The sequence below is a fragment of the Marmota flaviventris genome, chromosome 20, assembly GCF_047511675.1.
Source record: "Marmota flaviventris isolate mMarFla1 chromosome 20, mMarFla1.hap1, whole genome shotgun sequence".
NCBI lineage: Eukaryota > Metazoa > Chordata > Mammalia > Rodentia > Sciuridae > Marmota > Marmota flaviventris.
In genome coordinates this window covers 16306849-16321210 of record NC_092517.1, presented here as the reverse complement: position 1 = coordinate 16321210, position 14362 = coordinate 16306849, and the positions used below count along the sequence as shown (strand labels likewise).

Here is a 14362-nt window from a genome sequence, read left to right as displayed (position 1 = left end):
CTTTTCTTTGGGGAAATTCTTCCATGTGGCAGTCTGAGTGAGTTGGAGTACAGACCACATGAGTAGCCTGCAGCCAAGTGGACCCCCCCCCCCCCATGTAGGCATGGCGGTCCTGAGTTAATTTGGGCCAAGGCATGCCAACCTGTGACCCTAGGCAGCCACTTCTGGGCACAGCATAGGTGCCTGCTACAGAAGCCCACTCCATGCAGCCCAGCACCCCACTGGACAACCTCAAACTCCCCTTCCTGACCTACCACTGAAAAAGAAAAAAAAAACCCGGAAAGGTTGTTGACCAATAGAGTTAGTGCAGTAATTGGACCAATAACATTGGTTCTTTTTTTTTTTTTTCAAATCCTAATTAGCTTAAATTTGGACCAATAACAGTGAACCAACTGCTATATAAACCTCAAGAGGGAGACAGTTGGAGAAAATTTGTCCTTGGGTTCTATGTTGTGTTATAAGAGTTCTGTTTTGTTTCTACTTATCTCTAGATGTCCCTCTACATGCTTGTTTATCTTGGTTTATAAACAAGAATGGCAGAAGGAGAAGTTATGCTGGGATCTGCTTAACACGGGAGAACACAGCGTCCATTGAAATCTGTAGTAGTTTTTGTTTAGAGGCTTATGTTGACACATCCCACCTGCTAGTAGAAGGAGTGAATTGAGTTTCCTCTCAAAACTCCTGGTTTTAATGTGATATGTGCATTTTTTTAATGCTCTCTTGGGCACCAACAATTCCCAAGACCTGCAGTCAGAAAGCTCAGGACTCAAGGAAAAGTTGATGTTTCAATCTGGGTCTGAAAGCAGGAAATCTGAAGTTAAAAGTCATGGGGGTGATTTCCCATAATCTCAGTAAAGCAGGATAATCCCAAGTTTGAGGCCAGACCCTGTCTCAAAATAAAAGGGTTGAGATACAGCTCAGTGGCAGAGCACTTGCCTAGCATGCTTGAGGCCCTGGGTTCAATCTGAAATGAGGCAAGCAAAGAATTACAAGTCATAGATACTGAAAATTGTCCCATTCTCAGATGCCATAGTTCTAGAAAATATTGCAATGAATTTTCACAAATTCTAGGAAATAAAAAGAAGTAAAACTAGCAAGTTACAGAATATGTCCTCAAAGTAAAAAAAATAAATAAATAAAAAATTTTTACATACTAGCAGTGAATAACTGGAAAATAAAAATTGAAAACCAATACCAGGGCTGGGATTGTGGCTCAGGGGTAGAGCACTCGCCTAGCACGGGCGGGACCCGGGTTCGATCCTCAGCACCACATAAAAATAAATAAGTGAAATAAAGGTATTGTGTCCAAGTACAACTAAAAAATAAATATTAAAAAGGGAAAAAAAATCTAGGTTTAATCTAACAAAATATATACATGATCTGTAAGAGAAATCCAGCTCCAGCATGTTAGACTCATTGGAGCACTATTTTATGGGACAAAGTGTTGTCTGGCTCTTCAATAAAAATAAGTAAATAAATAAAACCAATTAAGACCTTTAAAATAAACTGTTGTGCCCTTGTCCTTCGACAACAGTAATTCGTGTGTCAGGAAGCTGCACAATTTCTTTCCTGGACTTTAGGATACCCTGGTGCCTTCAGGCAAAAGAAATGTGTGGAAATTAGCCTTGATTATTTTGGGACATGGAGACAGTTCTGTGACAAGAGAGTGACTTGCACCAGCATTTCCCAAATTGATGCCACAGTGTATCAATCCCAGAACATATTAAGAGAGAAGGGGATAAGGGAGGAAGTTAAGAGAGAAACCTACTCCTGGAAATTGGAAAATGCTACATGTTCTATTTTTTCTTAAGAAGGTTCCCAGAGCTTATTGACATATTACTGCTCCGAGAAATCCCACAGCAAAGAAATCATTTGTTTCTATTTAATCCAGAATTTGCCAAACTCAGTTAACTATGGAATTTTTTTTCAAATAATAATTCAATGAAACCCACTTTTGGATATGCTACAAATTTGGGACACACTGCAGATTGAGGTGGTTAGAGAGGCTTGGTATATGGCAATTATTTCTTTCTCCTCTCACTGGATTTTTTTTTTTTTTGCCAATTTAATTTCAAAATTCAGGGCCAATTTTTCAAGATGAAGTAGGCAGCTGCTACCTTGCTTAAGTAAAAAAAAAAAAAAAAAAATATATATATATATATATATATATATATATATTCCAGAACATTGGAAAATAATGATAATTGCAAGTACAGAGTAATAATATCAATATTAGCCAACTCATTCATAGTACCCACTACATGTCATTATTATTCCAAGTACTTTATGTATGTTAACCACTTTAGTTGTCATGGCAACTCTGGGAGGTACATATTTAATTGTCCCCATTGATACATGTGGAAACTGAGGCACAGAGCCACTTGTCCAAACTCATAACAGCTAATAACTTGACTAAGCCAGGATTCGAACCCATATAGGCAAACTTTATATTTGCTCTTTCCCTCTGAAGTGTTGATCATTTTAGTCTATGAAACAAACCAACCAAATATTGCAGGATAAAATAACATAGTTTCTTCTTTGTCTAAACATGGAAGACCCATGTCCAGTATTAAGATTCAGCAATAGGATAAATAACTGAATCTTAGAGTTTTAACAATGGGAGAAAGTTTTGGGCTTCTAGGCAAAAGGGAGTCCACGCCTGTGGATTTCATTTCTTGATTTCATAAGACTCAGAGGAAGTTGATGGTGCCACTTCACCTGTTTCTTTGCTGTTTCTGGTAGTTTGGGCGCCTGGGGAGCCAAGTCACCAACATGGTGGGGCAGGAAGAATAAGATAAAAAGCATTTATTGGCAGCTTACTCTCTGTCAGCTGCCATTCTATGTACTTTTTAGACACTATTTTGTTTACTCAGTGCCATGAGCCAGGTATATGTAACTGTCTCCACTTTTTAAATGGCAGGTAAGGAGGATGAGGAAAAGAAGGCACAGAGATTGTCTTGTTCAAGGTTATACAGCTATTAAGTACTGGGGCTTGGATTCAAATCCAGGTGATACCTCAGAGCCCCTCATCCAACACTAAAGATGTAGTAAGATGCTCTCAATCTGTACTCACTGTGCATGTCAATCATCTACAAATGGACAAATGTGATTGAGGTGACTCTTCTGACAAGATAGTTATCAAGACACCTCCCCTTCTCCAACAGCAGATACGGTGAACAAGGGTTTCAATGATAAGAACTACAGATCCAGGATTTTTTTCCTCCATTTTTTTTGCTGTTGTTCCTTTAAAACACTGATTAGAAGAAAAACCAAGGCACAAAAAAATACATTTTACAGTGCTTCTTTAAAAAAAAAAAAAAAATTTTAGATGAGGTGAACCTTCTAGTTGAAACCCAGCCTGTCAAGGTCATTGTTAAAGAATACAGACAACTGTTAGATAAATCAGAAGAATGAAGCCCAGCAATCACTCAAATCAAGTGGCATTTATCTTGTGCAATAGCTCTCTAACATTTTTATTTCATTGGCATGAGCTTTCCAACAGAACCCTAAAGTGATTATATAGAACACTAGGGCTTTTTAATAGCTTCTAACTTAGCAAGCCACGGTAATTTAAAAGAGAGCGGATGAACTGTAAGGAGCAGGAGATTTCTGTTGAAGAATACAAATGGGCTCTCTGCTACATTGCTTCTGCCTGTTTCTGGGCAAAAGCAAAAAAATGCACACAGAAATGGGATGGAACTTTCCAGCTGGTGTTTTTTTGCATTGTCAGAAGGGGATGTGTTTGTGAAAATGACTGATAATTAGGTGTGAAAGCCGATAAGGGAGAAAAATGGAGAAAAATTGCAGAATCTTTTATATCAAAGGCTGAAATGAACCCTATTGGTGGGTTTGTGAATTGATACTGTTTTGGAGGGGAGTTTAGCAACATGCTGATACTTTGACTCACCAATTCCATCTCTAGGGATCTATCTTATGGTAATATTTACACAAGAACAAATAAGAACATATAAACAGGTGTTCATTGTAGCATTGTTTGCATTTGCAAAAATCAGAAATAGGACTCAATGGTAGAGCACTTGTCTAGCATGCATGGAGCTCTTGGTTCAATCCTTAGCCCCATCAGGAGGAGAACTAGAAATAATCTATATCCATCAACAGGAAAACATTTAAACAATATGCATATTTTAGAATGGCTTCCTGCTAACAAATGGAGTGAGATTGATCTACATGACTGACCCAGAGAAATGCCCCGGAGATATTATATGGAGTGGGAAAAATTTTTCAAAATAGTGAAAGCAGAGTTTTGAGATGAAGCTGGATTCGCTGCTTCTGCTGACAGGTGGGGTCTGCACAAGCTACAGGCCTCTGCAGCCTGGAAGTATTGCAGATCTTAATGGTGGGCCATGCTCTCCAGTGTTACAATAGACCCTAGCAGCTCACTATCAATTTCTTTTTTTTCTTCCTGGGTGAATTCAAACTATGTACTCCACATACCAGGACTGAGTGAAGGTAATTGTAGGAGTTAATGAAAAACAGGGACAGGTTGGGTTTTTTTTGGTACCAGGGATTAAACCCAGCAACATTTGTCCTGTGAGCCAAGTCTCTATCCCATTCCTAATTTTGTTTTGACGCAGGGTCTCAGTAAGTTATTTAGTGCCGCAGTCTGGCTGGGCACAAAATCACGAGCCACTCAAGCAGGAACAAACTTTATTTCCAAAAACTCCTGCGAACGCCACACACGTGGCTTTCTCCCGGGACACACCACACCAACCGGAAATCCCTCTTCCGGAAATCCCTCCTACCGCACTTCCCCAACCAATGGGAACTCTCCAGGAAAGTAGCAGGCCAAGGCGGACAGCAGGGGTCTAATATCCAATTGAATACACATCTTAACATAACCATTATCATCTCAATGGCTTGCTGGTGTCACCTCTCAACCAAAAATGCCGTGCGTCATTCCTACTCAGCTATGGCTCTCAGCAATTTAGGGCCTTGTTAAATTGTCAAAACTGGCTTTGAACTCACTATCCTCCTGCTTCAGCCTCCTAAGTCATTAGAATTATAGGTATGTACCCCTGAGCCCAACAGGTATAGATCTTACACACAAAACAGGACCCAACAGCAGGTTTTCTCTGCCTGAATATGCTGGTTCACTGCTATTGGTCCAAAGTTATGCTAATTAGGGTTTGGAAATTTCTTTCTTTATTTCTCTTTTAGTTGTAGTTGGACACAATACCTTTATTTATGTTTGTGTGGTGATGAGGATCGAACCCAGCATCTCCCATGCGCTAGGCGAACGCTCTACCACTGAGCCACAACCCCAGCCCCTATTGGTCAATTCTTCCCAACTTTCAAGTCTGCCCTACTTTAATTTCCTTGTGGTAAGAAGCTAGAGATGGAAGTTGCCGGCAAGGACACACTTCTGCAACTGCTGCAGGATGATGGGTCAGCATGCCTTGGCTTGCCATCAGGGCTGGTTTGCAGCATCTTAGATCCAGGGCACCTCTCTGGCAGGATCCACCCAGCCCTGGGATACTACTCCACTGCTCCACCCCTAGACTTACTACCTTTCAACTTACACCAACACACTGCCTAAATAACACCTGGTGTGCTGGTCTAGGGTTTTATATACCATTTGGTTCACTGCTATTGATCCAAACTTATGCTAATCAGGGCTTGGAGATGTACTAATACTATTGGTCAGTTCTTGAGTTCCAACTTTCCTTCAAGACTTCCTTTCTTACATCTTCTTGTGGCAGGAGGGAGGAGAGCGCTTCTGCAGCAAGCATCCCCTGTGGGCAGGTTGGGCTTCTGCAGGGTGACTAGTCAGCATGCCTTGGCTCGCTGAACCTGTATGCAGGCTCCACAAGGCCCTGGGCTTCAACCCACCCTATGTTCCTTCCCTTTTGGGTTCCACTAACACTTCTCAGCAGAGACCAGTAGACCCACCACACAGCCTGGCAGCCAGGGAGCCATGTCAGTAGTATTGAAGTGGCACCCCCTTTCTGCACAGAAAAGTCTTAACTGGGCTTCTCCAGAAATCTTCACCATGGCTGATTTTAGGACTGTCAGCAAAAGAGTCTCTGCAAAAGAGTTCAATGGAGATAAGCTTCCTAATTTCATGTCATCCTGTTTTACTTGGCCACTAGCCGGGAAGATTCCAGCACTCCAGGTGCTGGACACCCCCTTACTAGTTTTTCACAAACATATCCAGTATAATTGTTTGTAGAAATGTGCAAACTAGGCTTCTGGCCTTGAGCTGGGCTTCACAGAGATGTCTACATTTTTTAAGATAACTTACCAACTGGGCTCCATGGTAACAGCTGGCAGGGGGAGGAAAGAGAGGGGAGAAGAAGCTCTCCCCTTCTCAGGTATTGTCCTTGAAGGGTTAAGCTGCCCAGAACAGTGAAAGAAAAAGCCGCTTTTATGTGAACTTCTGCAGACTGTGAACTTCTGAACCCCTCCCCTTACAGGCTGCGTATAAAACTCTGAAACTACCTGAACTCGGGGTTCAGGGGATTAATTACAGCAAAAGCTGAGCCCTCTGAATCTGGCTGCAGCCAAATAAAACTGTTTCCTGCTATCTTTGGTGCCTTTCCTCATTTGTCCCTACAACAGTGTCTTATCATGATTCCATTTAAACATCTTTTTAATATTAATATATTCATAAAAATATCTGAAAAAAATACATACCAAACATGACCAGTGCCTACCTCTGAAGGATAATACATACAGTTTGTAAAGTTTACATTTTCATGAGCATGGATTCACTTCTGCAAATAGGAAAGAGCTGAACTATTTTCTCAAGGAAAGAAAGAAGACTTAAAAAAGAAATGCCTGGTCCTGTGGTTAATTCAGTGCTCCAATGAAGGGGTTCAGTGCAATCCCACTGTGAGTGTAACCATCTGGGCAAGAGTGATATCTAGTAGGAACCAACCAAAATCTCTGTGCTTGCACAGCGAGACGGAAATGCACCACGTCTCCCTTCTGCCTCCCTTATTAATCTCTAGGCTGTGCCTTTGGCCACTGCTCCTGCTTCTGAAATATGTTTATTTTCTTCTCTTGCACCATGAGCATTTCAGAAGGGATTTAAACCCAGTGGGAAAGACCTGGACATGGATAAGGCAGTCCTGGGTTCAACCCCAGATTTCTCATTCTGCTCACTCTGACTGAATAATCTGCTTTTCCCTTCAAGGTCTTGATTTCCACAGGTTAAAAAAATGATGATCATCTTAGGGAACTTGCCTCAGAGTCTTTGGAATGGGAAAAAAAAAGGGTAAAGTATAGACAGTGCTTAGGCACAGTAAGTTTTTAATGATGCCTATTATTTGTTACTTTGGGTGCTGGGGATTGAATAGAGGGCCCCCACACACACACACACACTAAGTACGTGCCCTATCACTAAGTCACACACCCCAGCCATTATTATTAGTCCTATTAAAACCAGAGTTTTGAGGTAAAGCTGATTCCCTGCTTCCGCTAATAAGTAAGGCAGAAGGTTTTCTGCTTCTGCTGACCAATAACATCTGCATGACATGCTGATGTCTGCAGCCTGGAAATTTCACAGTTCTTCCTCAGGATGAGTAAACATAACAGTAGGTTTTACCCAAAAACCAGGAACGAACACCTTTCAGTGGCAGTGAAGGAGATGACTCTATAGCACATATTCTGGTCTAGGGGTTCATATGCCACTTGGTTCACTATGACTGGTCCAAATTTATGCCAGTTAGAGCCAGGAATGTGGTAGCACTAACGGTCAATTCTTGAGTCTCAACTTTCATTCAAGTCTACGCCACTTTCAATTTCTCATGGTAGGAAGCAAGAAATTGAGATTGTAGGTGAAGAAGGCACTAGAAGGAATACACTTCTACAGCAGGTATCCCCAGTGAGCAGACCAGGCTGCTACAGGGTAACAGGTCAGGACATTTTGGCTTGCTTCAGTACAAATTAGCTACACCCCAGACACTGTGGAGGGCTCCACACAGCCTGGGGCTTCTGCCCTGCATCTCTGGTATAGCTTCTCGGCAGAGACCAGCAGACCTGCACAGAATGGAGCATCCTGGTCTAGGGATCTACATAGCACTTGGTTCACTACTATTGGTCCAATCTTATGCTAATGAGGCAGAAATGTACTAATGCTATTGGTCAATTCTTGAGTCCTAGCTTTAGTTCAAGTCTATGCCACTTTCATTTCCTCCTGGCAGGAAGCAGTAGGTTGGGGTTGTAGGTTAGGGCTGTAGGGGCTCCAGTGAACTCTGGCTGGTGTCAGTGCCGGTTCCCTGCACCTCTGACCCACTGCACCTGTATGGTGGGCTCCACGGGACCCTGGGCGTCAACCCACTGATGTAACAAACATCACTGTTGCCAACCTCTGAGGAATAATATACACATTTTATAATGTTTACTCTTTTTTGAGCATGGATTCACTTCTGCAAACAGGAAAGAAAGAGTTTGAACTATTTTATCAAGGAAAGAAAGAAGATTAAAAAGAAACGCCTGGTTCTGTGGTTAATTCAGTGTTCCAATGAAGGGGTTCAGTGCAATCCCACTGTGAGTGTGGCAATCTGGGCTAGGGTGATATCTAATAGGAACCAACCAAAATCTCTGTGCTTGAACAGAGAGAATGAAATGCACTGTGAATGAAAGTCTCCCTTCTGCCTCCCTTATATCATCTCTAGGCTGTGCCTTTGGCCACTGCTCCTGCTTCTGAAATATATCCATTTTCTTCTCTCGCACCACGAGCATTTCAGAAGGGATTTAAACCCAGTGGGAAAGACCTGGACGTGGATAAGGCAGTCCTGGGTTCAAGCCCAGCTTTCTCATTCTGCTCACTCTGATGGATAATCTGCTCTTCCCTTCAGGGTCTTGATTTCCACAGGTAAAAAATGATGATCATCTTAGGGAACTTGCCTCAGACTCTTTGGAATGGGGGAAAAAGGGGGGTAGAGTATAGACAGTGCTTAGGCACAGTAAGTTTTTAATGATGCCTATTATTTGTTACTTTTGGTGCTGGGGATTGAATGGAGAGCCCCACACATGCTAAGCAGGCCACACACCCCATCCCAGGATCTATCATTAAGCCAGTTAAATCAGAGTTTCCAGGAAAAGCTCAACTCCCTGCTATCCCTGTTCCTGCTAACAGGCAGTTTTTCTGTTTCTGCTGACAGATGAAGATTGCATGAGATTCAGACCTCTGAAGACAAGAACTGTGGCACTTCTTACTGAGGGTGAATAAGAATAATAACAGAATTTGTTAAAACCCAGGGACAGACCCCTTACTAAACCCCAAATAGGAGAACTCTATAGCAAGTCTTCCAAATCTGAGGGGTTTGGTCTAGGGATTTATAAACCAATTGGTTCACTGCTATTGGTCCAAGCTTATGCTAATTAGGGCTTGGAGATGTGCTAATGCTATTGGTCAGTTCTTGAGTCCCAAGCCTGTCCCACTTTCATTTTCTGGTGGCACATCAGGAAGCAGGAGGTTGAGGTCTTGGGATGGGACTGCAGCACTGTGTGGAACAGGCTTCTGTATCCATACTGTGCCCAGACCTGGTGGCAGAAGAAGGGCAGGTCGGTGGCTTTGTCCTGACTGTGCTTTGGGCTCCATGTGGCAGCAGGCCGGCTTGGCACTTGCCATTCATGAGGCCACTCCACTGCTCCATGGCCCCTTTTCAGCAAGGACCAGTAGGTTAGCTGTCCCGCTGAAGCTGAGAAGCCATGTCACAATCGATTTTTTTTTTTTTTTGGCAGTCCCGGGAATCGAACTTCCATTGAGTTACATAACCCAGCCCTTTCCATATTTTATCTTGAGGCAGAACCTCACTAAGTTGGCCAGGTTGACCTCAAACTTGCGATCCTCCTGCTTCATGCTCCCACACTGCTGGGATGACAAGCATGAGCCACCGTGCCTTTCTTTGTGGAACCTCTCCTGTTTTCTGTGTGATAAACTGCTACCCATCCTTCAAGACCTGGCAACAATGCTTCTTCCTGTGGTCTCTCCCCTGCACACCCAGAACTGATTAAAGTTCCCTTTTGGAAGGAGATTATTATAATGCTGGGTGCCCAGGTGCATGACTACACGGTATATTCTGATTTCCTTGTATCTCCTCCATACGCCTCTAGTCCCTGCACAGCTATAACCCTGATCTATTCTCAAATTTCTCAGCACTTAACCAGAGTTAATTTTTCCTATTGAATCATCTCACTTTTCTCTGCTTCTACCACCCAGGAGTCACCATTTCATTCATGGTGGCTTTGGGGTAACAGTTTTGGTTACTGATTTCTCAGCCTCTTTTCTGCCTACACCAATCTAAGCTAACAGCTCACTCCAACAGGTTGGTACTCAAAACCCCTGAAGGAAAGGAGAGAGAATTGTGAAAAGAACCACAAGGTGGAGCCAGACCTGAGTTTTAGCTCTGGTTTTGCTACAGAATGATGTGACATGGCCTGTTGCTTTATCTCTTGGAGCCTCAACTTCATCTGTTAAAAGAATCGATTACCTCCTTCCACAGGGTACTAGAGGGGGGATAAATGAGAAATTCATGTGAAAATATGCCCACGTTACCTAAATGTTAGATATTCAACTTTCTTTTTCCTTTTTTCCTCTTTTTGAAATGGGATCCATATTGCCCAGGCTGGCCTCAAAATCTCTGGGCTCAATCAATTCTCCTGCTTCAGCCCTCTAAGTAGCTGGGTCTACAGGTGTACACCACCGTGCTTGACCCATTGTTGAGATGCAGAGTATATAGGAGCAGAATGAGTAGCTATAAAGTGTCTGTCCTGGGTATCAAGCTGCATCCTGAAACTCCAGGTGATCTTGAGCAAATTTCTGTGGTCATAAATGAAGAGGAGACCTCTAAGATCTTTTCTACCCTCAGGTTCTGTTTGATCCAGAAACCACGTCTCACCTGATGTGAGACCAATCCCCAAGGCAAAGGGGCAGAGAGTCTTCTCTGCCGTTAAAATTAAACTCAAATATCAGAGGACATGTGTGCAGTCTTTTTCTATTTGTAGAGCACTTTCGTATTCATCATTGGATTTGAAAAGGGCTTTATTAGGAAGAAATCACAGCCAAATATTAACAGCTTTTAATCTCCAGATGGTGGGATTTGGCATATTTTAAATTTTATTTGTGTTTAAACCTTCAAAAATCTCCTTCAAGCTGGGCGCGGTGGCACACGCTTGTAATCCCAATTACTCGAGAGGCTTGGGTATAAGGATCACAAATTCAAGGACAGCCTTAGCAACCTAGTGAGACCCTGTCTCAAAAATAAATAAATAAATATTTTTAAAAAAATTTAAAAAGAGCTGGGGATGTAACTCAGTGACAAAATGCCCCTGGGTTCAATCCCTAATACCCACCTCCCCCCCAAAAAAAATCCTTCAATTTAAAATCATAAAGAAGTGATGGTTGCACAACATTGTTAAAGAACAAATAGCACTGAACTGTATACTTTAGAATAGTCAATCGTATATATGAGGCTTTGCTTCATTAGAAAAAACCTTCAACACACACGATTTTATAGTCACTTCTTAAAACTGTGGCTTGAGGAGTTACAGAAGATTCCTTAGATGCAAGAGCAGTTTAATTAGCTGACATGAACCTGCACCTCCCACCCATCTCCCAGACCCGCTTAAAGTTGCAGCCTCAAGCCAGGCCTGCAGAGCGCTCCTCCTACCACCAGGGGACTCTGCAGAGCTCCCGCGTCCTCACACACACCGGCGCGCGCCGCCTCTTGCGCCTTTGAAGCGCGTGTGCGTGAGGGGCGGGGCCAGGAGAGGAAGCTGCGCCTGCAAGACCGCCGCCCACCTGAGCCTCACACGATGCTCCTCTCACCTTCGGTTCTGACAGACCGACCGCTCCAACTGCTTGCGAGTTTTTGAAGTCCCACCTCTCCACTCAGTCGTCATACGTTTGAGCGGGTGTCCCCATTTCCATTTCCCCACCCTTAACCACTTGTCCCTGCTACTGTTTTCCTTCGCCCTGCTCCGCCAAGGGTCCTCGGTTTCTCTCAGCCTCTGACCCATGGCGCTGCAGGCGCTGCACAGCTCGGGGGTGGCCTTCCGCAAGATCCTGTCTCACTTCCCCGAGGAGCTGAGCCTGGCTTTCGCCTATGGCTCGGGGGTGTACCGCCAGGCGGGTCCCAATTCAGACCAGAAGGTGAGCCCGGCCCCAGAGACCGGACCTTCCCCATGCGGCTCCCCGCGGTCCACCCCATTGCCAGGATTCTGCTTGTTCTCCCTTCGGAGCCCTAGGGTGGCCTGCTCACTCCAGGCGTCAATTAGGAGGATGCAAATCGTCCAGAAGTGTTCTTAGTATAAGAGAACGTGAGCTGAGTTTTGAAGGATAATTTAGGAAACCACTTGGGATTCCTAATTGCAGGAGCTACAGTTAGGTGAAGGGAAAAACTGTTGCCTAGGCAAGGTGAAAGAAAGAAAAACAGTTGCTAGGTTCTAATTTAGTTTTCAACCTGGACACTACGTTGGAATTTTCAAAAAAGAATTGCTGGGTTCCACCTGAGATTTCTGATTTAACTCGTCTAGAATGGGGCTGGGCTTCAGGAATTTGAAAAACGTCGCTTGATTCGAATGCGCAGCCAAGTTTGATGCGCAGCTGTGGGAGAAAATACAAAATAATCCTCTGATTTCAAAGAAATTGATGAATTGTCTGTAGGGCCAGGGCAGGTACCGTGAAGGTAACTAAGGACAACAGTTCGTGGCTAGCCGGTGTATGCACTTCATGCTCAGCATATTTAACAAGTGTCTAGTGGGGACTAAACATTGTGACTCTTCAGAGTTGGCTGAGCACGACTAGCAATATAATTTTCATTGTGATTTACAGAATTCAGTGTGAAAATTGCAATAGGGACTTAGATACTTGGCTGTAATTTGCCTTTTGGTTAAAGTTTGCCTATTCACTTCCTGGTGAGGCTATCTACAGCCTGGATTTCCTATCTATGCTGTTACAATGTTGTTCTTTAAATTGGCAGCATATGAAGTTGTGTGAGAAATTATAGTATACATTTACATAATTATAGATATTTAAGAATGTTTACCCTTTTCTTCCTCACATCTTAAGTATCACCAGTGGTTTGTTGGTCACAGTGGGGGAAACCCAGAGCATCCTTTAGTCTCCTATAGTCTCTTCATCATTTTTCATTTCCTTTGAGTAGAACTGGAATTCCCTCCAAAAAAATATTCTTTCCTTACCCTCACTCTCATCCCCTACATTCAAGTTAACAAACCTTGTATATTCTAATACTAAATCTCCTCCAAACCAGTCTCTACCCCAAGTGCCTCGCCTCAAACCTTTTTGTTTCTCCCCTGGAATTTTTTAGTGGTTACCTATCAGATTTCCCTCATCCTTTATCTCCACTCTCCAGTTAGTTCTTCTGCAGGAATGTTTTCTAGCATGGCAAACCGCCTCTCTAGTCCTATCTCCCACAACATAAGTATGTTTTGTTCCAGTGGCATCAAACTGCAGGTCCAGAACATGCCTGACTGTCTCCTACCCATAGAAGTAGTTTCCTGTATATGGTTCTGTACCTTCCTCATGCTTCCCCAAGTACTTCCACCAGCCCTGTTTCCCTTGCATGCCTTCTTCAAGACTTCTACTTAAGTTCCCTAGAAACATTCCTACTTCTTGTTCTCTTGGATCTGCCCTCTTTTTTTTTTTTTTTTTTTTTTTTTGAACCAGGGATTGAACCCAAGGATAGTTAACCATTAAGCCACATCCCCATCCTTTTTTATTTTTTGAGACAGGGTCTGAGTAGGTTGCTTACAGCCTCATTAAGTTGCTGAAACTGGCTTTGGACCTGCAATCCTCCTGCCTCAGCCTTCTAAGCCACTAGGGATCTGCCCCCACTCTTCAGTGACATTAGTACATTATGCATTCCTCTGTCAGGTCGTCTACTTCCTCCAGTAGACTGAATCTACCCTAGGACCCATCAGAACTCATAGGTACTTTATTAGTAGTTGTGAATGACTTATTTCCTTTTACATACCACTTAGTAGAGTTTGTCCAAGTGATCTTTGCTCTGGAAGAAAAGTGGAACACATTTAACTGCAGTTAGGTGAAAGGTAATGTAGCACAATTATTCAGCACACAGAATTTATTACCATGCTACTTAGGTCTGTGGCTAATTAGCCCTGTGTACCAAGGCACAGTGCTTATCCTGGACATTGGTTTCCTTTCCTATAAAATTGGAATAATTTCGTACCTACCTTGTAGAATTATTGTGAAGATAAAGTAAGTTGCTGTATATATTATATATAAAGTGCTGACATAGTACACATTAAATTAGTATTTGTATTAAAACAAAGCTCACATTGCTTTCAGAGATTGGAGACCCTAGATCTTCTGCTAATCATAATAGCACAGTATTTGGGAGGGTTCCACTCC

The 14362-nt window shown here is 43.0% G+C and overlaps 1 protein-coding gene across 3 annotated transcripts in view; it reads left to right on the top strand.

Moving 5' to 3' along the window:
* Window positions 1-11736: 11736 nt before the first annotated feature.
* Tamm41 (TAM41 mitochondrial translocator assembly and maintenance homolog) overlaps window positions 11737-14362 on the top strand; it is a 48774-nt gene continuing 46148 nt past the window's right edge. For all 3 annotated transcript variants that reach the window (XR_011705568.1, XM_027931947.2, XM_071605982.1), the window contains exon 1: window positions 11737-12121. Coding sequence is in view for 2 of the 3 variants with exons in the window: in XM_027931947.2 (XP_027787748.1) it covers window positions 11987-12121 (135 nt within the window). In the remaining variant the exon portion in view is untranslated. The remainder of the gene's footprint in view (window positions 12122-14362) is intronic.